This window comes from Somniosus microcephalus, chromosome 1, assembly GCF_052327205.1.
Source record: "Somniosus microcephalus isolate GS21.2 chromosome 1, FLI_Smic_1.0, whole genome shotgun sequence".
NCBI lineage: Eukaryota > Metazoa > Chordata > Chondrichthyes > Squaliformes > Somniosidae > Somniosus > Somniosus microcephalus.
Genome location: NC_140987.1, coordinates 22,392,072 through 22,417,815, shown reverse-complemented (window position 1 = coordinate 22,417,815; position 25,744 = coordinate 22,392,072). Strand labels below are relative to the sequence as shown.

Genomic DNA, 25,744 nt, shown 5'->3' with positions numbered 1-25,744 from the left:
GTGCTTACTTCTGCTGACGTTGCGCCCTCAGAGGTTGGAGCTTCCTCTGAGGAGTCTGGCTGCACAGCCTCTTCCTCCTCCACAGTGGGGACAGGGGCTCTGGATGGTACTGTGGGGGAGTAAAGGAAGGAGTTAGAGATGTAATGCCAAGGTTCCTCTGGTGACTCCCAGCGAGTTGACATCTGCTGACACCTGCATCCATGCAGCCTTGGTCTCAGTGGGAGGCCTCTTCCTCCCTGACCTAGGGAAGAGGACCTCCCTGTGGGCCCTAACCCCATCCAATAATGCCTGCAGTGAAGCCTCGTCGAATTTGGAGGCAGCTCGGGGGCTGGCACTGGCCACAGCTGCTCTGCCATCCTGTATGGTTCGTTTGGAAGCCTTCAGAGGATGCAGTGCTTGCTGTGGACCTTGAAAACGCCACGATTGATGACATCATACTGTGGGGCTTTCTGACTGGAAATAGTCAATTAGCAAGGGTTCCCACACGCTGGAAATGAACTGGCCAATTGAGGGAAAATTGCATCGATGTGGCAGACCCATTTAGATTTGTGGGGGAACCCGACAAATCCCCGCACCTGCGGGAAAATCAACCCCTTTAGAAACTATAAACCACAGAGTTAAAGTTTAAAAAGAGAGAAATACTCACCAACCAATCACTTACCTGCTTTCTGGTGACGTCACACTTCGATTACTTTGTACTTCTCTCCCTCCCTCTGAGTTCGGAGATTAGTAAACCTACCTGGTCCTCGCCACTGCTTTATACCTCGCCGCCGCCGAGTCTCCCGCAGGTCCGCCGCTCTGAGGCCTACCTGGTCTCTGGCGCTCTTTTAAACCGCCGCTCCGCCGATTCTCCCGCAGGTCCGCCGCTCTGAGGCCTACCTGGTCTCTGGCGCTCTTTTAAACCGCCGCTCCACCGATTCTCCCGCAGGTCCGCCGCTCTCGCCGCTCTGAGGCCTACCTGAGCCTCGCTCCTGCTTTAAATAACCGCCGCTCCACCGATTCTCCCGCAGGTCCTCCGCTCTCACCGCTCAGTTTGATTTTTCACCGAAGCATTCCTGTCCGGGACTTATTTCATTTACACTCTGAATAATAATTCCCGGGTATAGAACTTTCGTAAGGCGGGGGCGATTCGAACCGTCCGTCTAGCAATTGGGCTAGGATCAAAAACCGCTTACAACGCAATGGCATGGGGCACCTGACTGGGGTCCCACATTTAGCTGGGACCACTCAGGCCGAGCCCCTTTCAGGCCCCCTGCATTAATCCGCCCCTCTCCCACCCGCCCGAGTACCCTCCACCGTAGAGTTTGCCAACCCCGGTGGGACGTATTCCCGGAGCTTTCATCGCACGAACCTCCCGCCTCCAACCTTCCCGCCCAGTCCAACAGACATTTTTTTTTGTTTTGTTTCCCATCTCCAATACTTTTATAAGGAATAAATGAAAGCCTTCCAAGAAAATGGAAAAAAAAAACACACACAATTTATTTTTTGAATGACCCTGTCTCACTTTTCTCCTGGGTTTCTCTGGCAGCCGCGGGCTGGAGATTAATTCCTGGAGACTCCCGGCCAATCCTGGAGGTGTTGGCAACCCGACTCCATCGTCGAATTAAAAGCTTATTGGCAAAACGTCCGCCGGGGCTTCCGGTTTGAATAATTAAAGCAGAGCGATGAATGTTCTTCCAAAGTCACCGTTTCCACACACACACACACACATAAGAAAATAGAAATGGGGCAAGGAAGCGATCGGGTTCGTCGTTCGAGTGAAGTAAGAATTCCTCTTCTTCCAGCTTAGCCTTTCCTGCCGCATTTCGGCCTATGTTTGATTTTCTTGTAAATCCAGTCCACGTATTTGGGGACCCGTGTGTACACTCCCGGCTGGTTCATTTTAGCGCAGCCTTCGCCCCAGCTGATGATCCCGTACAGGTACGCAGTGCCGCCCTTGTAGCACGCCAACGGTCCTCCAGAGTCTCCCTGCGCAGGCCAGCCCAAGAGGCAAAAGGGTTAAAATACGTCTTAAACGCCGCGAGGCGGCCTCTCCTGGCGCAGCCAGTGGGTCGTCAGAGGGACTTCCTCAGCACTTTACAACCAGTGAAGTACTTTTGGAGTATAGTCACTGTTGTAATGTGGGGAACGCAGCTGACAAGTTGTGCACAGCAAGCTCCCACACACAGCCATGTGATTTGGTGGTGTTGGTTGAGGGATAAATATTGGCCCCAGGACACCGGGGAGAACAGGGGAGAACTCCCCTTGCTCCTCTTCGAAATGGTGGCCATATTACGGCGCCTCCGACAGTGCGGCGCTCCCTCAGCACTGCACTGGAGTGTCAGCCTGGATTTTGTGTCCAAGTCTCTGGAGTGAAGCTTGAACCCACGACCTTCTGACTCAGAAGTGAGAGTGCTGCCCACTGACCACGGCTGCTTATTAATGCATAGGATGTGTAACCCACAATGTATTATTTTAATGCAAAGGTGTTGCCTTTGTGTGACCTGTTTTGACCCTGTGTGACCCTCTGTGACCTGGTGTTGCCTTTGTCTGACTTGGTGTTGCCTTGTGTAACCTGGTATGACCAGGTGTGAATCGGTGTGACCAGGTGTGAATCGGTGTGACCTGGTGTTACCTGGTGTGACCCTGTATGACCTGATGTGACCCTCTGTGACCTGGTGTTGCCTTTGTCTGACTTGGTGTTGCCTTGTGTAACCTGGTATGACCCTGTGTGAACTGGTATGACCAGGTGTGAATCGGTGTGACCTGGTGTGACCAGGTGTGAATCGGTGTGACCTGGTGTGACCCGGTGTGACACTGTATGACCTGGTGTGACCTGGTGTGACCCAGTGTGACCTCCTGTTGCCTTGTGTGACCTGGTATTGCCTTGTGTGACCAGTCGTGTCTTTTTAACACCACTACTGCAGTACCTGAAGAGGTGGACAGCTATTTAATGGGGATGTGGGGTGGGGAGGAAGAGCAACCAAAAACCTCGACCAAGACCACCATTCACCTGGCGGTACAAGGGGCAGCAAAGCTGGCCAGGAAGTCAGGCTCTGCTACCCCCTGCCGGCATTTACACGCGGTGGACCTGGCAGGGTGGAGGAGGGGCGGGGGATGGAGCTCAGGATGGGGACCTGGCAGTAGCCCTTACTGCCTGATTTTGCCCCCCTTTTTCTTGCCATTAATATGGTTGGCAAATGGTGAGCAGCACACGCCCAAGTTTCCAATACACAGGCAAGGCTCCCTACCAGCACCACACACTCATAGGCCTGCTAGTGTCATAGGACTGAGCTATTGGGAACTGAGGGTGACTATATCGAGGTGGAGAGTGCTATTAAACAGTAAATGTTGGGCACTTAGAAAATTATAATATGATTAGGCAGAGTCAACATGGTTTTATGAAAGGGAAATCGTGTTTAACAAAATTTATTAGAGTTTTTTGAGGATGTAACTAGCAGGGTAGATAAAGGGGAACCAGTGGATGTAGTATATTTGGATTTCCAAAAGGCATTCGATAAGGTGCCACATAAAAGTTTATTACACAAGAAAAGGGCTCACGAGGTTGGGGATAATATAATAGCATGGATAGAGGATTGGTTAATGGACAGAAAACAGAGAGTAGGGATAAACGGGTCATTTTCAGGTTGTCAAGTTGTAACTAGTGTGGTGCCACAGGGATCAGTGTTGGGAACTCAGCTATTTACAATCTATATTAATGACTTAGATGAAGCGACCAAGTACAATGTATCCATGTTTGCTGATGATACAAAGCTAGGTGGGAAAGTAAGCTGTGAGGATGACACAAAGAACCTGCAGAGGGGTATAGACAGGTTAAGTGAGTGGGCATTAAGGTGGCAGATGGAGTATAATGTGGGGAAATGTGAGGTTATTCACTTTGGTAGGAGGAGTAGAAAAACAGAATATTTTTTAAATGGTGAGAAACTTTCAAATGTTGGTGTTCAGAGAGAATTAGGTGTCCTCATACAGGAAACACATAGGGGTAGATTTTCCCGAACCTGTCGGGAAGAAGGCGGGACTTCCCCTTTCGTGTTTTAGACCCGCCTACTTCGACGTCCGGCCAATCCACGCGATTTTCCCTTGATTGACCTTATTGAGCCCGCCCAGCGTGCTCAGCAGGCCAATTGAGGGCCACCTGGTAACAGGTGATGTCACAGACTGCAATTTCATCTGTCAAGAACTCTTGACAGATGGAATATCAGCGTTTGACAGCTGTTTGAAGCTGTGAAGCAGTGACAGTCCAAGTTCTAACTGCAGTAAGGAGGGATGATATATTAGCAGGTTCCTCTAATGAGGCCATATGGGTGGAGCTTAAAAACAAAAAGGGGGCAAGGACTTTGCTGGGAGTGTACTATAGGCCTCCAAACAGTCAGGGGGAGATAGAGGAACAGATATGTAGGCAAATCTCAGAGAAATGTGCAAATAATAGGGTAATAATAATGGGGGATTTCAACTTCCCCAATATTAACTGGGATAGTCAAAGTGTGAAAGGCTCAGAGGGTGTAGAATTCTTAAAGTGCATCCAGGAGAGCTTTTTGAGCCAGCATGTAGAAAGTCCTACAAGAGAGGGGGCAGTACTGGACCTAATTCTAGGGAATGTGGCCGGCCAAGTGGAAAAAGTGCTAGTAGGTGAGCACTTTGGTGACAGTGACCATAATATGGTGAGATTTAAGGTGGTCATGGAAAAGGACAGGGATGGGCCGGAAATAAAGGTTCTAAATTGGGGGAAGGCCTATTTTAATAGGATAAGGCAGGATCTGGCCAAAATGGACTGGGATCAGCTACTTGTAGGAAAATCCGCATCGGAGCAATGGGAGGCTTTCAGAAGGGAGATTGAGATCATACAATGGCAACATGTTCCCGTAAAGGTCAAGGGTGGTTCCAAAAACCACAGGGAACCTTGGATGTCAGGGGATATACGAGAATGGATTAGGAAAAAAAGGAGGGCTTTTGGCAGATACAAAAGGCTAAAGACGGAGGAAGCCCTAGAGGAGTACAAAAAGTGCAGGGGGATACTTAAAAAAGAAATTAGGAGATCAAGGAGGGGCCATGAAATAACACTGGCGAGCAAAATAAAGGAAAATCCTAAGATGTTTTATAAGTATATTAAGGGTAAGAGGATAACTAGGGAAAAAATAGGGCCCATTAGGGACAAAAGTGGCAATCTGTGTGTGGAGCTGGAAAATGTAGGAGGGGTTCTAAATGAATTTTTTGCATCTGTTTTCACTATGGAGGAGGACGATGTAGACATAGAAATAGGGCAGGGGGACTGTGATATGCTCGAACATATTAACATCGAGAGGGAGGAGGTATTGGCGGTTTTAGCAGGCCTAAAAATGGATAAATCCCCAGGCCCGGATGAAATGTATCCCAGGCTGCTGTGTGAGGCAAAGGAAGAGATTGCGGGGGCTCTAACACATATATTCAGGACCTCTCTGGCCACAGGGGATGTGCCAGAGGACTGGAGAACCGCTAATGTAGTACCATTATTCAAGAAGGGGAGTAGGGAAAAACCGGGCAACTACAGGCCAGTGAGCCTAACATCAGTGGTAGGAAAATTATTGGAAAAAATTCTGAGGGACAAAATTAGTCTCCACTTGGAGAGACAAGGATTAATCAGGGATAGTCAACATGGCTTTGTCAAGGGAAGATCATGTCTGACTAATTTGATTGAATTTTTTGAGGGGGTGACTAGGTGTGTGGATGAGGGTAACGCAGTGGATGTGGTATACATGGATTTCAGTAAGGCCTTCGATAAAGTCCCGCACAGGAGACTGGTCAAGAAGGTAAGAGCCCATGGAATCCAGGGTGCCTTAGCACATTGGATACAAAACTGGCTTAGTGGCAGAAGGCAGAGGGTGATGGTCGAAGGTTGTTTTTGTGACTGGAAGCCTGTGGCCAGTGGGGTGCCACAGGGATCGGTGCTGGGTCCCTTGCTGTTTGTGGTCTACATTAATGACTTGGATATGAATGTAAAAGGTATGATCAGTAAGTTCGCGGATGATACAAAAATTGGTAGGGTGGTAAATAGCGAGGAGGGTAGCCTCAGTCTGCAGGACGATATAGATGGGTTGGTCAGATGGGCGGAACAGTGGCAAATGGAATTTAACCCGGAAAAGTGCGAGGTGATGCACTTTGGGGGGACTAACAAGGCAAGGGAATACACAATGAATGGTAAGACCCTAGGCAAGACGGAGGTGCAGAGGGATCTGGGTGTGCAAGTACACAGATCCCTGAAGGCGGCGGAACAGGTGGATAAGGTGGTAAAAAAGGCATATGGGATACTTGCCTTCATTAGCCGAGGCATAGAATATAAGAGCAAGGAGGTTATGATGGAGCTGTATAAAACACTGGTTAGGCCACAGCTGGAATACTGTGTGCAGTTCTGGTCGCCACACTATAGGAAGGATGTGATCGCTTTGGAGAGGGTGCAGAGGAGATTCACCAGGATGTTACCAGGGCTGGAGCGCTTCAGCTATGAAGACTGGGCAGATTGGGTTTGTTTTCCTTGGAGCAGAGGAGGCTGAGGGGGGACATGATTGAGGTGTACACAATTATGAGGGGCATAGATAGGATGGATACTGAGGAGCTTTTTCCCTTAGTAGAAGGGTCAATAACTAGGGGGCATAGATTCAAGGTAAAGGGCGGGAGGTTTAGAGGGGATTTGAGAAAGAACTTTTTCACCCAGAGGGTGGTTGGAGTCTGGAACTCACTGCCTGAAAGGGTTGTGGAGGCAGGAACCCTCACAACATTGAAGAAGCATTTGGATGAGCACTTGAAATGCCATAACATACAAGGCTACGGACCAAATGCTGGAATATGGGATTAGATTAGACAGGGCTTGATGGCCGGCACGGACACGATGGGCCGAAGGGCCTCTATCCGTGCTGTATAACTCTATGACTCTATGAGTCCTTCTGTACAGACTCCGTTAGAACTCACACCCGCACTCAAAGCTGAAGGCTGTCACTTTTGACAGATCGCAGCCGTTCAGCTTTCAGTTCCAGCTGAGTGATGCGCTCCCGACGGCTACAGGAAGAAAGGCTGTTAAGGTAAGTACAGGTAAGTAAAAGTTCTTTACACACACCAAACACACTTACCTTTACACTCATGCACCCATCACTCACCTGAGCACCGACATCGCGACCCCTCCAACTCCTTCAACCCGACGGCCCACCTGCTCTAACCTGGCGTGGTTTGGCGCCGTCGGGAAACCCACACGAAACCCCTCAAAATAGGGATTAGGCTAAAAACTGCTTTTTAACTACCTGTTAACAGGCAGTTAATTGGCACTAATCCCTTCCCACCTGGTTTCGGCGGGTCCCAGTGCGGGGCGGGTACCCGCCACCCCTGAAACTTACGTGGGGCGGGGTTTTGGGCGGGATGGTGTCGTAACCCCCAAATCCGGGATTCCCCCCCCCCCACACGCCTGAAACCCCGCCTGACGGCTCCACGAAAATCTAGCCCATAAAGTCAGCATGCAGGTACAGCAAGCAATTAGGAAGGCAAATGGCATGTTGGCCTTTATTGCAAGGGGGTTGGAGTATAAGAGTAAGGAAGTCTTGCTACAATTGTACAGGGCTTTGGTGAGATCACACCTGGAGTACTGTGCACAGTTTTGGTCTCCTTATCTGAGGAAGGATATACTTGCCTTGGAGGCAGTTCAACGAAGGTTCAATAGATTGATTCCTGGGATGAGAGGGCTGTCCTATGATGAGAGATTGTTTAGAATGGGCCTATACTCTCTGGAGTTTAGAAGAATGAGAGGCGATCTCATTGAAACGTACAAGATTCTGAAGGGGATTGACAGGGTAGATGCTGAGAGGTTGTTTCCCCTGGCTGGAGTGTCTAGAACCAGGAGTCACAGTCTCAGGATAAGGGGTCGGTCATTTAAGACTGAGATGAGGAGAAATTTCTTCACTCAGAGGGTTGTGAATCTTTGGAATTCTCTGCCCCAGAGGGCTGTGGATGCTTCTTCGACAGCACCTCCCAAACTGGGTGACCTCTACCACCTGGAAGGACAAGGGCAGCAGGCTACCTAACAGCACTGCAGGAACACCTTCACCACATTGTCTGCAGCGGTTCAAGAAGGAGGCTCACCACCACCTTCTTATATTGGATATATTAGTGACTAACTTATATTTGTGGCTCTTAGTTTTGGTTTTCCCCACAAGCAGAAACGTTTTCTCTAACTCGACCCTATCAAAATCCCTTCATAATTTTAAAGACCTCTATCAGGTCACCCCTCGGTCGTCTCGTTTCCGGAGAAAAAAGTGCCCCAGACTCTTCAGACTTGCATTTCTATAGCGCCTTTCACGACCTCAGGACGTCCCAAATGCGCTTTATAGCCAATGAAGTACTTTTCGAAGTGTAGTTGCTGCTGTAATGAAGGCAACGCGGCAGACAATTTGCGCACAGCAAGCTCCCACACAGTGTATCGAGTACCTGGCAGGCATCGACTGCTTTGATGAGGTGTCCAGCACAGATCATATTCGAGGTCACTTCACTGCCGTAGAGAATGTTGCTGCTGCACAACACTTGGGAAATGATGAGGACGTAGACTTCCTGCAAAGTGTTCGCATATTCGGTCGTATCTAGAATAAAAAATGCAGCCAAAAAAGGAAACAAGCATCATGGAAACAGAAGGAGGCCATTCGGCCCTTTGAGCCTGTGCTTGCTCTTTGAAAGAGCGACCCTGATCAGTCCCACATCTCCGCCCTTTGTCCGTAACCCTCTTAAGTTCCTCATCCTCCAGAACCCGTCCAAACTCCCTTTAAAAATTATTGATGGAATCACCACCTCTTCAGGTCGAGCGTTCCAGATCCCCAGAACTCTCCAAGTGAAAAAAATATTCTCCTCATCTCCCCTCTGGATCTTTTGCCAATGACCTCTGGTTGTTGGCCCCACTCCATCTACGCTAGCAAAACCTCTCATCATCTTGTAAACCTCGATTAGGTCACCTCTTAACCTTCACTGTTCCAAGGAGAACAGTCCAAACTTTTCCCAACCTCTCCTCATAACTGAAGTCCCTCATCCCTGGGAAACATAAAAATTGGTCCAGAATGGCATCCAAATCAATAACATGCATTTATATAGCGCCTTTAACGCAGTAAAACGTTGCAAGGCGCTTCACAGGAGCGTGAAAAGAAAGACTTGCGTTGCTACAGCGCCTTTCACGACCACCAGACGTCCCAAAGCGCTTTACAGCCAATGATGTACCTTTTGAAGTGTAGTCACTGTTGTAATGTCGGAAACGTGGCAGCCAAATTGCCCACCGACGTGTATGACCATTTTGGTGTCAGCCATGGTTCAGTGACTCAGAAGGTTGTGGGTTCAAGTCCCCACTCCAGCGACTTGAGCACAAAGATCTAGGCTGACACCCCCAGTGCAGTGTTGAGGGAGTGCTGCACTGTCGGAGGTGCCGTCTTTCGGATGAGACGTTAAACCGAGGCCCCGTCTGCTCTCGGGTGGATGTAAAAGACCCCGTGGCCACTATTTTAAAGAAGAGCAGGGGAGTGCTCCCCGGTGTCCTGGTCAATATTTATCCCTCAACCAACATCACTAAAAACTGATTACAGGAAACTTTGTGCTATCCGGCACCCACGGGACCGAGCTGCTGCCATTGCCTAAAAAGTGCCGTACTCTCCAGAGTTAATGTTGAGAGATACGGAGATTCTTATCTCCGTATTTGACAACAAACACTGTTGCTTAGCAACAGCTAAACACTCGGGTGTGGCCCTAAAGCTCTGTAGCTGAAGCTGTTGCTATAGCTACAGACCTTGCACAGCTTGACTGTTCAAACAAAGCAAAAAAAACAAACAAAAAGAATAAAAAACAGCTGCTGATTTTTGCCGGTGGCTCCAGATTGCCGGCTAGCTCACCTCCGGATAGCACAAAGTTTCTTGTATCTGGTTCGTATCACATTGTTGTTTGTGGGAACCTGCTTTGCACAAATTGGCTGCTGCATTTGATACATTACAGCAGTGTCTACACTTCAAAAGTACTTCATTGGCTGTAAAGTGCTTTGGGACATGAAAGGTGATGAAAGGCGCTGTAGCAATGCAAGCCTATCTTGAAATCTGTTTCTGGTTGTGTTGGTCACAGCAGCAATGTTGGACGGGAGCCCCCGCCTCCACCGCTCTGCTCTAACGGGCACCACCTGAACGGGCAGACCCCATCTTGGAGGGCAGCGCCTCGACAATGCAGCACTCCAACAGCGTAGCACCGGAGAGACCGCCCAAGAGTTACGAGCTCGAGCCTCCGGAGTGGGATATCGACTCGCTATCTTCTGACATCAGAGGCGAGAGTGTTGCCCACTGACAACCCAACCCCCACCCACCCCACCCCCCACCCCGTCCATGTTCCAAAGAGGGAATTCCATCCAAAACATTAATCTGCGCAGGCAGTGACTAGTGGGGTACCGCAAGGATCGGTCCTAGGACCCCAGCTGTTCACAATATATATTAATGATCTGGACGAGGGAATTGGATGTAATATCTCCAAATTTGCAGACGACACAAAGCTGGGTGGGAGGGTATGCTGTGAGGAGGATGTCATGAAACTCCAGTACGATCTGGACAGGTTGGGTGATTGGGCAGAAACATGGCAAATGCACTATAATGTGGATAAATGTGAGGTTATCCACTTTGGTGGCAAAAACAGGAAGGCAGATTATTATTTGGCAATAGATTGGGAGAAGGGGAAGTGCAAAGAGACCTGGGTGTTCTTGTGCACCAGTCGCTGAAGGTAAGCATGCAGGTGCAGCAGGCGGTTAAGTAGGCAAATGGTATGTTGGCCTTCGTAGCAAGAGGGTTTGAGTACAGGAACAAGGATGTCTTGCTGCAGTTGTACAGGGCCTTGGTGAGACCGCACCTTGAGTATTGTGTGCAGTTTTGGTCGCCTTATCTGAGGAAGGATGTTCTTGCCATGGAAGGAGTGCAGCGAAGATTCACCAGGCTGATACCTGGGATGGCAGGAATGACGTATGAGGAGAGATTGTGTCGATTGGGTTTATACTCACTGGAGTTTAGAAGATTGAGAGGGGATCTCATCGAAACCTATAAAATTCTGTCAGTCCTGGAGAGACTAGATGCAGGAAAGATGTTTCCGATGGGGTAAGGATAAGGGGTAAGCCATTTAGGACTGAGATGAGGCGGAATTTCTTCACCCAGAGAGTGGTGAACCTGTGGAATTCTCTGCCACAGAGGGCGGTGGAGGCCAGTTCATTAAATATATTCAAGAAGGAGTTGGATATATTTCTTAAGGCTAAAGGGATCAAGGGATATGGGGAGAAGGCAGGGACAGGGTACTGAATTTGGATGATCAGCCATGATCTCATTGAATGGCGGAGCAGGCTCGAGGGGTTGAATGGCCTACTCCTGCTCCTATCTTCTATGTTTCTATGTCTGATTGTTGTTGTCTTACTTCCCACACTTTTCTATCTGATAAGGAAGATGAGTGTTAGAGCTCCGACCGTTCTTACTTTCGTGGGTGTGTCCCCATCCAGAGATTTGGCACTGTGTATCAGCCGGGAAGAAGTCGGTTGCACTCGGTAAACATATCGGTCGAACAAATCTGGAATTGGTTGTACATCTTTTATTTTTCTTCTTCAGCTTTAGAAGGGCTGGAAGATTTTAAAAAAAAACTCTGGTTGCGGCATATAAACAAACACACACGTAAACATGACCATTCGAATGAAACTTCACGATTGCACAGATGTAACAATATATATATAGTTGTCGTTTTACCTATATCATGTTTGGTTTCTTCATACACATTGTACTTGTTGTGTATAAAGTATCTCTCGATTTCAAATACCTGTGTGTTCCTACTTGTTTTATTAAAATTTTGCTGGCCCAACACAACTCTGATAGACGACCTCAGCGGACTTAAAGAAAAGAAAACACCGGTCAGATTTCACCATAGGGAAACGATAATCAGAAACAGACAATTCTTTACCAAATCTACGCTGATTTCTGGTCAAAGCTGTCCAGCAGAAGCTAGTTAGGAAGGAAACAAAAAGAACCGCATTTACATATCGTACTGTATGTGCCAGGAACACCCCCCACCCCCACCCCCACCCGAGTGTTTCATCGAGCAGTTACAAGATGAATGATCAATTAATCTTAACTCAGAGTGTGGTGAGAATGTGGAACTCACTACCACAGAGAGTGGTTGAGGTGAATCGCACAGATGCCTTTAAGGGGGAAGCTAGAGAAGCACATGAGGGAGAAAGGAATGGAAGGATATGCTGATTGGGAGAGACGAAGGGTGGGAGGAGGCTGGTGTGGGGCATAAACACCGGCATAGACCAGTTGGGCCGAATGGCCTGTTTCTGTGCTGTAATATTCTATGTAAATTCCATTGGCATTAATTGGAGGCTAAGGGAGGGAGGGAAGGAAGGATAAAATGACTGTTTTCCACTATATTTGTTTACACAACCCTGTCCGTACAAGGGGTCATAAATATAAGATAGTCACTAATAAATCCAATAGGAAGTTCAGGAGAAACTTCTTTACCCAGCGAGTGGTTGGAGAGTGGAACCTCCTAGCACATGGAGTGGTTGAGGCAAACAGCATCGATGTATTTAAGGAGGAGCCAATGGTTACTGCCCAAGTCGAGTTTTTATCCCAATGAGGAGATGACTGCATGTTGCAACAAAATCCACACGATCTGCGAGTCCATGCGTTTCCCACTCAGAGAATCACAGGGGCCATTTGCTTAGCTTGCTGGCGATGTAGGAAATGGGTGTGAGCAGAAACCCGCATCCTGTTATTGATTAGGGGTTCCTGCTGGAGACAGGACTCTCCGGTCTCACGGGAGCGCTGCTGGAGGACGTTGGAACAGGAGACGGCTACTCAGCTCCTCGAGCCTGTTCCACCCCATGGCTGATCGGGTACCTCAACAACAACAACTTGTATTTATATAGCGCCTTTAATGTAGTAGAACGTCCCAAGGCGCTTCGCAGGATTATTATAAGACAAGAAATTTGGCACCAACCCACATAAAGAGATATTAGGACAGGCGACCAAAAGCTTGGTGAAAGAGGTAGGTTTTAAGGAGCATCTTAAAGGAGGAGAGAGGTGGAGAGGTTTAGGGAGGGAATTCCAGAGCGTAGGTCTTAGGCAGCTGAAGGCACACCTGCTAATGGTGGAGCGATGAAAATCGGGGATGCTCAAAAGGCCAGAATTGGCGGAGCGTGGAGATCTCGGGGGATTAAAAGGCTAGAGGAGATTACTGAGCTAGGGAGGGGGCGAGGCCATGGAGGGATTTGAAAGCCAGGATGAGAGTTTTAAAATCAAGCTGCTGCTTAACTGGGAGTCAATGTATTAGGTCAGCGAGCACAGGGGTGATGGGTGAGCGGGACTTAGTGCGAGTTAGGACACGGGCGGCAGGGGTTTGGATGACCTCAACTAGGGAGGCCAGCCTAGTTTGGGACCGCGACCCCATTTTCCCGCCGTTGACCTCTATCCCACGATACCCCCGCCCAACCTAAATCTGTCGATCTCAGTTAATGAATTCATAAAGAGTTGAAATGCTCGACAACTTCGGAGACTGGTTGTCCAGCTACCTATGAGCGAAGCAGTGGGCAGCCGAGACCACCCAACAAGAAAATATAAGAGATCCAGCACAAAAGTTTCTCCCGATGTATATGGCTGCAAGCCAGGGCTGAGAGCCAGGCAGGGCTGAGGATCCTCCGATAACCCTCGGCCTTGGGCCCTTTGTTTGTCGTTTCCCACACAAGGCTGATTGTTGAGGAACTGTTGATGCCGCAAACCTTGCGATAGGAGTAATTCTCCTCGGCCGTATATCTGAAAGACAGTAGGACAACTTAGTACAAGATAAGCCAAACTCATCGCTGGTGAGCACACTGATGACAACACTAAAAATAGAAAGAGCTTGTATTTATATAGCACCTTAGGATGTCCCAAAGTGCTTTACGGCCAATGAGGTACTTTGAAATGCGGCAGCCAATTTCCGCACAACAAGCTCCCACAAACAACAATGTGATAATGGCCAGATCATCTGTTTCAGTGATGTTGATTAAGGGATGAATATTGGCCCTAGGACACCGGGGATAACTCCCCTGCTCTTCTTTGAAATAGTGGCCATTACGTCCACCTGAGAGAGGCAGACGGGGGCCCTCGGTTTTTAACATCTCAATGCAAAGACAGTATGGCACTCCCGTCAGCACTGCACTTGGAGTGTCAGCCTAGATTTTTGTGCTCAAGGCTCTGGAGTGAGACTTAAACCCACGTCCTTCTGACTCCGGAGGTGGGAGTGCTTCCAACTGAGCCACGGCTGACAATAACCCTTGGCGTTGGACTAACTAGGCCACATTCCTAAACCTTTCCGAAATCAAGCTCTCATTACGAGACCTGGGTGTCCTTGTGCACCAGTCGCTGAAGGTAAGCATGCAGGTGCAGCAGGCGGTTAAGAAGACAAATGGTATGTTGGCCTTCATAGCGAGAGGATTCGAGTACAGGAGCAAGGATGTCTTGCTGCAGTTGTGCAGGACCTTGGTGAGACCACACCTTGAGTATTGTGTGCAGTTTTGGTCGCCTTATCTGAGGAAGGATGTTCTTGCCATGGAGGGAGTGCAGTGAAGATTCACCAGACTAATACCTGGGATGGCAGGAATGACGTATGAGGAGAGATTGGGTTGATTGGGCTTATATTCACTGTGTGGCGGAGCCACTAAGGGACTCTGATCAGTTGTATATAATTCCCTTTAACAATATGTTAGCTCCAGCCTGAGTCTGTATCTCTGTATATACTGTTTGCATGTATAGAGCGCGGTCCCTTTAAGAGCGCGGGCAAACGTGATGACGTCATGCCGTTCATCATGTGATCCTCATCGGCAGGAAAAACGTGATGACGTCATGACGCCAGCCACGGGACCGCCCAGGCAGTCCTCGTGGAGCCTCCGAACTGACTAGACCTGTATTCGTAGTTCTCGTGCATTTGTTTGTAAACTCAGTTTGTTTTGCATTAAACATCGTTTGTTTGATCGCCTGAGTCAACCTCAGTCTCTTGATAGGAACTAGACATTCCTACAACTGGAGTTTAGAAGAATGAGAGGGGATCTGATTGAAACTTATAAAATTCTAACAGGACTAGACATACTAGATGCAGGAAGGATGTTTGTGCTGCCTCTCCCTCTAACTTAACCTCACTGTATGTATTTAACTTACTTATATATGTATAACCTACCTGTTGGGGTCGTTGCCCCTTTAACTTACCTTTTAGGGCCATTGCCCCTTTAAGACGCGCCTTAGCGTGCTGACGTCACGTCACGTACGATGTAGCGTGCTGACGTCACGTCATGTACGACGTGACGTGCGTGAGGCGGCTGCCGGCCCGACTCGGCCTTCCAGAAAGGCCGCCGGCACAGCCCGGCCTAGCGTCTTCGGCCGCATCCACCAGCCGCCGGGAGCAACGCGATCTTCCGCTCCCGCGGCAAGCACCGGCTTGGCCTGGCCTCCAGCTCCCGCTCCCGACTTCGGCCTCAACGGCCAGAAATGCGACCACGCGCATCACGTGACGCCCCAAGCACGGACAACGCGACCAAGTGTGATGAGGTCATCACGCTCCCCACAGGACTGCTAACGTAGTCCTCGTGGCGTCCTCGCTGGGACAAGACCTACACCACGGTGCTCCTACAGCAGCACAGGCTCCGGGCAGTTGTATTGTCCCCATGCTTGAGTCTTGGAAATTATTTGTCTGTAAGTATTTTAGAATGATATAGATGATTAGTGTACACTATGTTGTAGAAAATGTTTAGTTGTAACTTTTCTCTGTCTAGCTGGTTAACTAGTAGCTGTATTTTGATGCACTATGTACAGGGCTAATTTAAAGAGAATGCCTTCCAGTTTGCTAAATGTATATTCATTGCCAAATGTACTGTGTTGCTCAGGCGTACCTAAATTTGTGTATACATATCAGTTATGCGTTTGTATACTAATGTGTGCTTCCATTTCTGTGTTGTATTTCAGTTTTACAATAATAAGAATCTTTCAATAAAGCGTTACAAGAAAAGTCAAGCCTTGTGATTTTATGGGAAGATATCAAGTTGTTCGCTATCTGTCTAGCTCTGCATAGGATCGCGTTGCGAGGGCAGAATAGTAAAAAGACAACAGCACAGTGGGCTCAAGCACAGGAAGATACCACTCAGCTACCATGAGTCTACGCTCAGGAAGACAATATACCATAGAGGACGTCGACCAGCTAATCGAGAAGCATGAGCCTCTCCGAGCAAACGCTGCCAAGTCACAGTCCTCTAAAGTGTCCTCTAGGTCATCTCGGCGGTCCAGCAGACCGTCGTCATCGACAGCTTCTGCAGCCGCCAAAGCACGTGCCAAGGCAAAAGCTGCCCAGGCTCAATTGTCCTTCGCTGAAAAAGAAGCTGACCTTATGAAGCAGAGAGCCGACCTCGAAGCTAGTATGATGAAGCAGAAAGCTGACCTTATGAAGCAGAGAGCTGACCTCGAAGCTAGTGTGATGAAGCAGACGGCACAGTCCTCTAAAGTATCCACTAGATCATCTCGGCAGTCCAGCAGACCGTCGTCATCGACAGCTTCTGCAGCCGCCAAAGCACGTGCCAAGGCAAAAGCTGCCCAGGCTCAATTGGCCCTTGCTGAAAAAGAAGCTAGTGTGATGAAGCAGAAAGCTGACCTCGCTGCCAGTCTCCACATTCTCCAAAGCCAGAGAGCTGCTGCTAAAGCTAAAGCTAAAGCCGCAGCTTATGAAGAAGGTGAGGAGAACGAAGGCGGGGAGCCCAGCCAGGAAACATATGTTCTGGGACAGCCCCTCAGTCCAGTGCAACGTACAAGTGAGTATGTCCAACAACACTCCAAATTGTTCTCCAAGGAAACATCCAACTATCTCGACGCAGAACCAGCTACTCACCACAGTAGCAAACAGCCTGTTTTTGGAGACACTGAGCTTAAAGGAGAAGAAACAAGCAAGACTTACCTACAGAGACCTCCACAGCACTCGGCCAATCCAGCCAAGCAGTCCTCACCCGAGCCACAGGGTACACAGGACCTCGCTGGGTGCCTTATCCGCCGAGAGTTGTTGAGTTCGGGCCTTCTGGAGTTAGATGGCCGTCCTGAAAGTTGTTGGCCATGGAAAGAGTCCAACCTGAGACTACACAAGGTAACATCGAACAGTGGACAGGTGATGGAAGCCTTCCCTGCAGAGGACCGTGCCAAGGATCTGAAGGATTTGCACCTTGGAGTGGATCCTCCCCCCCTTCAACGGAGCCTGGGACTCTCCTGGAACCTGGAAACAGACAGCGTCACATTCCTGGTGTCCCGTGAAGAAAGGCCATTCACACGGAGAGGCGTCCTGTCCACAGTCAACAGTTTGTACGACCCTTTGGGGTTCGTAGCTCCCATAACAATGCAAGGAAAAGCATTAGTACGGGAACTCCCATCGGATCAGAGTGAGTGGGATGCTCCACTCTTCCCAGAAAAAGAAGCAAAAGGGAACCTACGGTTGATCAGAGACGAGATTGACATCGACGTGAGCACCGTCAAGTTCTTCACGGACAGCAAGATTGTACTTGGTTACATCCACAACTCCACAAGAAGGTTTTATGTGTATGTTTCCAACTGGGTGACTCGTATCAGACGATCCACTCACCCTGACCAGTGGTGCTATGTCTCCACAGACCTGAACCCTGCAGACCATGCTACCAGGTCTATACCAGCAGCACACCTACAGCAAAGCAGTTGGTTCTCGGGCCCCTCTTTCCTGTCTGATGTCAACACAGAGGAGACTCCTGAGTCCAATCCCTTCACCCTTGTGGAGCCTGAAGCTGATACTGAGGTTCGGCCTGAAGTTACGATCCTGGTCACCAAAGCCTCAGAATCTCAGTTGGGCTCACAACGCTTCAAGCGATTCTCAAGCTGGAGAACACTCTGCCGAACCACAGCCCGACTCATTCATGTAGCAGCATCCTTCAAGGAGGAATTCAAATGTCTTGAAGAGGGACAGACATTCCCCAAGCAAAGAGGAGAGTATTTGTCCACCCTACAGAGCCGTAGGAAATGGACAGAAGACAAGCCAAATGTCAAAGTGAGAGATGTTGTCTTGCTGAAAGACAGCCAAGCAGGCAGAAATGAATGGCCAGTGGGACTGGTTGTCAAAACTCTGCCGACCAGGGACAAGAGGGTCCGCAAGGTGGAGGTGAAGATTGTCAAGGAGGGGCCTGTCAAAGTGTTTCTGAGGCCAGTCTCAGAGATCGTAGTCCTCCTTTCTGAAGTAACCTAGAGAACGGACTCTGAGTATGTTGCAGCCAAAGGACGTTTTCTTTAGGTTTATTTTGTATCTGTAGTGGTACAATGGAATTGTACCAAGCGGGGAGTGTGCTGCCTCTCCCTCTAACTTAACCTCACTGTATGTATTTAACTTACTTATATATGTATAACCTACCTGTTCGGGCCGTTGCCCCTTTAACTTACCTTTTAGGGCCATTGCCCCTTTAAGACGCGCCTTAGCGTGCTGACGTCACGTCACGTACGACGTAGCGTGCTGATGTCACGTCACGTACGACGTGACGTGCGTGAGGCGGTTGCCAGCCCGACTCGGCCTTCCAGAAAGGCCGCCGGCACAGCCCGGCCTAGCGTCTTCGGCCACATCCACCAGCCGCCGGGAGCGACGCGATCTTCCGCTCCCGCGGCAAGCACCGGCTCAGCCTGGCCTCCAGCTCCCGCTCCCGACTTCGGCCTCAATGGCCAGAAACGCGACCACGCGCATCACGTGACGCCCCAAGCGCGGACAACGCGACCGAGCGTGATGAGGTCATCACGCTCCCCACAGAACTGCTAACGTAGTCCTCGTGGAGTCCTCGCTGGGACAAGACCTACACCACGGTGCTCCTACAGCAGCACAGGCTCCGGGCAGTTGTATTGTCCCCATGCTTGAGTCTTGGAAATTATTTGTCTGTAAGTATTTTAGAATGATATAGATGATTAGTGTACACTATGTTGTAGAAAATGTTTAGTTGTAACTTTTCTCTGTCTAGCTGGTTAACTAGTAGCTGTATTTTGATACACTATGTACAGGGCTAATTTAAAGAGAATGCCTTCCAGTTTGCTAAATGTATATTCATTGCCAAATGTACTGTGTTGCTCAGGCGTACCTAAATTTGTGTATACATATCAGTTATGCGTTTGTATACTAATGTGTGCTTCCATTTCTGTGTTGTATTTCAGTTTTACAATAATAAGAATCTTTCAATAAAGCGTTACAAGAAAAGTCAAGCCTTGTGATTTTATGGGAAGATATCAAGTTGTTCGCTATCTGTTTAGCTCTGCATAGGATCGCGTTGCGAGGGCAGAATAATGTTCCTGATGGCAGGTGAGTCCAGAACCAGGGGTCACAGCCTAAGGATAAGGGGTAAGCCATTTAGGACAGAGATGGGGAGGAATTTCTTCACCCAGAGAGTGGTGATCCTGTGGAATTCTCTACCACAGAAGGCAGTTGAGGCCAAAGCATTAAATATATTCAAGAAGGAGTTAGATACAGTTCTTAAGGCTAAAGGGATCAAGGGATATGGGGAGAAAGCAGGGACAGGGTACTGAATTTGGATGATCAGCCATGATCTCATTAAATGGCGGAACAGGCTCAAGGGGCCGAATGGCCTACTCCTGCTCCTATCTTCTATGTTTCGATATTACACCGGCGATATACTGCAAAGCGATAGCATAAATGTTTTTGTCCGATGCTCCTGGTGGTTCAAAGGCAAAGCGTGTCAATATTCTAACAGTGCCCATCGTAAAGTCTTAATGGACATCCCCAGGGTCCCTGGTGAAGCTACACCATGCTCTGCCGCAGCCACATCCACTGGTTATCGTGTTAAGAGAGAGCCATCTGGGCCCCAGATGTGGGGCAGAGAAGAGCAACGAGACTGGTTCCTGGTGTCAGCCGTGGCTCAGTGGGTAGCACTCTCCCCTCTGAGTCAGAAGGTTGTGAGTTCACAGCCCCACTCCAGGGACTCGAGCAGAAAAATCTAAGCTGACACTTCCAGTGCAGCGCTGAGGGAGCATCGCGCTGTCGGAGGTGCCGTCTTTCGGATGAGACGTTAAACCGAGGCCCCGTCTGCTCTCTCAGGTGGACGTAAAAGATCCCACAGCAATATTTCGAAGAAGAGCAGGGCAGTTACCCCTGGTGTCCTGGGTCAATATTTATCCCTCAATCAACCCTAACAAAAACAGGTCATTATCACGTTGCTGTTTGTGGGAGCTGTCCGCAAATTGGCTGCCGCGTTTCCTACATTACAACAGCGACTACACTTCAAAAAAGTACTTCATTGACTGTAAAGCATACATAAGAACACAAGACGTAGGAGCAGGAGTAGGTCATTTGGCCCCTCAAGCCTGCTCCGCCATTCAATAAGATCATGGCTGATCTGAGCACTTTGGGACATCCGGTGGTCGTGAAATCCACTATATAAATGTAAGTCTTTCTTTCTTTAATACATTCAGGTGAGCTATGAGGGCATGGATTTCAGGGTTTGAGAAGGGTAGGGCGGGGAAGTGGAGTTCAGGTAGAAGATCAGCCGTGATGTTACAGGCTCGAGGGGCCGAATGGCTGACTCCTGCTCCTAATTCTTATGTGAGTTATAGGGTGCAAGGATGTATTTCTATACACAGAGGACGGTCGACAGCTTGACTGGGTTGACAGTAAGGCTGGTTAAAGTCAAGACGCTGGCGTCAGTTAAGAAGCAGCGAGATGTTGCAGCGGGGAGACAGTAGAGTTGTGTATTGTAGAAGAATGAGATCAACTGGGCCAAAGGGATTCTTTCTCCCAACTTGTCTCATGATCTGAAATAAGTTCGCAATTACAGCTAGACCACGGGAAAGGTTCTGTTTATTGGTGATGTTGGCCAGGACTCCCCTGCTCGTCTTCAAATAGTGTTGTGGGATGTCCACCTGAGAGGGTAAACTGACATTGGTTCTGTTTAAGAGTTGACACATTACCGCAATATTAAACAAAGAGCAAGAACATGAACATGCATAAATCTACATGCAGTAGTAATGCTATAAAGTAATAGGAAAATGCTGGGATACTCACTTATTGCACCACACTTTGCGATATTACATTGCTCCCAGGATACATGTTCGTCCAGCATTATGTAACACCAGGGCTTTTCATCACCATCAGGATTTCTGCAACAGACAATTGGATAACGATTCCACTATCCAACAGTGTGTGTCACATTTACACCACATACACAGGCAATACACAAAGGTGGGTGGGTGGGGAGGAAGAGAGGAAGGAAGGAAGGAAGAGAGGAAGGAAGGAAGAGAGGAAGGAAGGGAGAGAGGGAGGAAGGAAGGAAGGAAGGACGGCGCCTGTCACCAGCCCAGGACGTCACAAAGTACTTTTTTATAGCCAATGAAGTACTTTTGAAGTGTAGTCACTGTTGTAATGTAAGAAACACGGCAGCTAATTTACGTACAGCAAGCTCCCACAAACAGCAATATGATAATAACCAAATAATCTGTTTTAGTGATGTTGGCTGAGGGATAAATATTGGCCGGGACATCCGGAATAACTCCCCTGCTCTTCTTTGCAATGGTGGCCACGGGATCTTTTACGTCCACCTGAGAGGGCAGACGGGGTCTCGGTTTAACATCTCACCCGAACGTCGATGCATTAAATCTCCTCCGCTAGCGTGCCGGTTAAAACATTTGCGTTGTCCTGCGTGTGACTGCAGTTCTTAACCTGTGGACCACAGAACTCTGACAAAGAACTACTCAGAATATTAACCTCTCCTCTCTCTTTTCCGATGGCCCACTCCGTTGTTTGTACATTGGATTAATCATAGAATCATTGAACCTTGCAGCACAGGAGGAGGCCATTCGGCCCATCGTGCCTGTGCCGGCTCTTTGGGGGAGCTATCCGATTAGTCCCACTCTCCTGCTCTTTTCCCCCATAGCCCTGCAATAGTTTCCTCTTTGAGTTATTTATCCAATTCCCTTTTGAAAGTTACCATCGAATCTGCTTCCACCGCCCTTTCAGATCACAACTCGCTGCATCATTTTTTTTCCCTCGTGTCACCTCTGGGTCTTTTGCCGATCACCTTCACTCTGTGTCCTCTGGTTACCGACCCTCCTGCCACTGGAAACAGTTTCTCCTTATTTACTCTATCCAAACCCTTAATAGAAATTTCAGCACGGAAACAGGCTGTTTGGCCCAACCAGTCCCTGTCAGCGATCATGCTCCGCACGGGCAGAATCGAAATGATTGGCAGCTTCACACTCGATCCTACAACATGACTGCTCTCTGCTGGCTTCATACCCGAAACAGCTGTCCCGTCCTCTCTCTTTTCAGAGGGTGATGGACCTGCCGTGTACCTCTGGCCTTTCCTGCTTGTAGCTCAGCTTTTCTGCAGTTCTTTTTCCTCTTTGCCGTGCCCTTGTAGCACCCTCGCCTCTGAGTCAGAAGGTCGTGGGTTCAAGTCCCCACTCCAGAGACTTGAGCACAAGAATCTAGGCCGACACGCCCGGTGCAGTGTTCGAGGGCGTGCCGCACTGTCGGAGGTGCCGTCTTTCGCAAGAGGTGTTAAAACTGTCTGCTCTCTCGGGTGGATGTAAAAGATCCCATGACATTATTCGAAGAAGAGCAGGGGAGTTATCCCCGGTGTCCTGGGCCAATATTTCTCCCTCAATCAACATCGCTAAAAACAGATGATCTGGTCATTATCACATTGCTGTTTGTGGGAGCTTGCTGTGCACAAATTAGCTGCCGCATTTCCTACATTACAACAATGGCTACACTTCAAAAAGTACTTTGTGTCATGAAAGGGGCTGTATAAATGTAAGTCTTTTTTTGTTTTATATCACGTTGGTCATGCACAAGGGGGCTTTTTGCGTTTCCCTACGTAACGACAGTGACTCCGCTTCCAGAGTAATTCATCAGCCATGAAGCTAGTTGGGACATGCCGAGGCCTGTAAAGGCGCTGTGTTAATGCAAGTTCGTTCTTCCGTTTTCCCACCTGCAATAGGAATGGTCGCCCAGGCCCAGCTGGAGAGCTTCTTCCAAGCTACTGATGTTTAACTTATCTCGCAAGAAGTCCTCCTTCCAAGGAATGCATTCGATGCCCGAGACACTCTCATCCTCAGTGCCTTTATAAGACATCCCATTGTCTTTATAACAGGTTTCTTTTGTGTCTAGATGAAAGCAAATGTCTGTTAGATTACAGGCTTTAATTGAGAGTTCAAGATTGTAATTCTTTTTGGATGGCATGGGAGCCAATGGTTGTGTAACAGTGGCTTCATATAACCATTGCTGAAGACTTAGGACATTGAGACTTGGGAAATCCTACAAGAGGTCTCCTGGTACCTGTTAAGTCTGTGTGTTATATTGCGAATTACTACACAGACCACAAGAGTAAACTTTAACAGGACTTTACTGGTTGAAGGTCAGGGCGGATCTGCCCAATAAATCATTACACAGCACTTATATACCGGTGTGGTCACCGCCGGTATTACAGTATACAGCAGCCAAGATAAAGTAGTGCAACCCCTAAAATAGTTCTCTTAAAGGTGGACGGTTACATACAATAGTTCTCTTAAAGGTAGAACGGTTACATACACTACAATCCTCCCTTTTTAGCTTACAATATACCTATTCCCCATTAAACATAACATCATAACATATATCCAACTTCATGTAAAAACAGTTCACAGATGCAGTCTCTGCGGGAAACAGTTCACAGATTCAGTTTCTGCGGAAAACAGTTCACAGATTCAGTCTCTGCGGAGGCGCCTCCTGCGCTTCCTGACTCGGTCCGGATAACGCCTCGGTGGCGTAGTAGTTCTCGGTGGTGTAGTCGGTTCACGTTGCTGGGGTGACTCATCCAATAGTCCTTCACTGGACTTAACAGCTTGAACTTTCGTAACTTCCGAAACAGCCTTGCTGGCTTCTAAAGGCTCGAGTACCTTGGGAATTTTCCCTACTTCCAGACTGATTTGGTTCAGTTCAGAGGGACCACGTGCGTGACCTGGAAGGGGTGATAATGGTTCAGATGAGTCATCATCTTCATCCTCATGGGACAACTCACATGAATATACTAGATTGCTGTCCTCCTCAGTACCTACGTCCTCTAAATGGTTTATTATTTCTATTTTTGGAGCTTCAACTGTGAGTGTGGCTGCGGTCTGTGCATTACTTGATTTGCAGCTATATTCACCAGAGTCTTTGGTTGTGAGATTTGTAATGGTAAGTTCTCTCACCTTCTTATTTTGTTTAAATTTGTAACGGTCAGAAGCTTCGATTAAGCTCTGGTCTTTGTACCATCTGACCGTCTTGGGAGTAAGTGTAAACTCACAGCTCAAAGTAGCAGAATGCTTCTCTTCCACTGTAATGTTCTGTAGTTCTTTGACTACCTTTGACGGAGGCTCTTTAATAGTCAGCCTTGCCTCAGATTTTGATTTCCCGGCAATAAACTGCAGTAAGCCGGTCATCTTACAAGTTGTTTTTTTCAGAGTGAGACGATGAATAGTGCCACTATGCTCAATGTCCACATCTTCAGAAGCATGAAGAATTTCACCATTTAGTATCCATTTTGGAGACTTCACGTCAGCAACTGAAAGCTCACACTCAAAATTGGCGTCACTTGGCGCTGACACTTCCACATCACATATGGGTTTAATGATGGCAATTGATTGCTCTTCTACATATAACTTTGCTGTGCTTTGGTCATCTATGGCATCGCACATGTAGTTGCCTTCATCTTCAAAAGCGACATTATTAATAACGAGCTTCCTGTACACATCTTCACTCACAATCTCATATTTATTACTGGGATGAATCTCTTTGTCTTTGTAATACCACTTGACAGCAGCATTTGACCTGGAAACCTTGCATTCGAAAATGACATGATGTTTCTCCATGTTAATCTTCTCTTTCAAGGGTTTCACAATTTTAACTGGCAATTCTTTAATTCGAAGCAAAGCTCTGGAAGTAGCGCTTCCAGCAACAAACTTGATCTCTGCAGCATCTTCAGGTTTTGCCTCTGCACCCAATTCCCTGAGTGGCTTAGTACTGCTGACACTGTTCACAAAAGGGTGCTCTTTCTTCTTAGCTTTCAACTGCTCAATGAATTCGACATATTCCCTTTCTTGCTCAGCTTTGATTCGTTTGGCCTCCTCGCGCAGACGGTTTGTGTGTTCCTGCTCCATTTTCTCAATCAGCTGCCTCAGCTGTCCTTCCAGATTCTCCCACTCTGTGTCAAAGAACTTTTTCTTTGCATTCATCTCTTGCTCAAAACGGTGAATCATTTGTTCCAATTGCTGTTGTAGTTTGAAATTGAGTTGAGTTCGAGCCCGGTGTTCCTCAGAAATGTGCATGTCTGTAGACTGGACAGACTCAGAATTCTCTGTCAAACTATGTTGTTGTTGTTCGGTGGAAATCTGTTCTGATACTTTGCTCTCTTCTGAAGCATTTATGTACTCCTTCGTTTTTCCATCATTAATCTGCAAGTCCATTTTAGACTTGTCTTTTGCACATGGGCTGGTCTTACCATCATTAGTTCCAGAGTCTGAGCTGGTTGTCTTCACCGAGTTCTCACTCTCTGCTTTGTCCCTGTCACTGTTGCATACGTCCTCATCCAATATTCTGGACAATCGTGCAGGTTTGACATTTTTCTTTCCGGAATCTACCGTTATTGCTTTTAGGGAGTGCCAGTCCATATTTATTTTCCTGATCCACTCCCGTCCCAGTAGTGGTG

The 25,744-nt window shown here is 48.2% G+C and overlaps 1 protein-coding gene across 1 annotated transcript in view; it reads right to left on the bottom strand.

The window, feature by feature from the left end:
* Positions 1-1,455: 1,455 nt before the first annotated feature.
* The window catches only part of hgfac (HGF activator), a 113,105-nt gene continuing 88,816 nt past the window's right edge, over positions 1,456-25,744 (bottom strand). The window contains exons 13-19 of the mRNA XM_085975404.1: positions 23,009-23,183; positions 21,082-21,176; positions 13,571-13,811; positions 11,748-11,887; positions 11,483-11,623; positions 8,446-8,594; positions 1,456-1,968 (exon numbers count right to left, since the gene is read on the bottom strand). Of these exons, the coding sequence (XP_085831530.1) occupies positions 1,786-1,968; positions 8,446-8,594; positions 11,483-11,623; positions 11,748-11,887; positions 13,571-13,811; positions 21,082-21,176; positions 23,009-23,183 (1,124 nt within the window). The 3' untranslated portion in view covers positions 1,456-1,785. The remainder of the gene's footprint in view (positions 1,969-8,445; positions 8,595-11,482; positions 11,624-11,747; positions 11,888-13,570; positions 13,812-21,081; positions 21,177-23,008; positions 23,184-25,744) is intronic.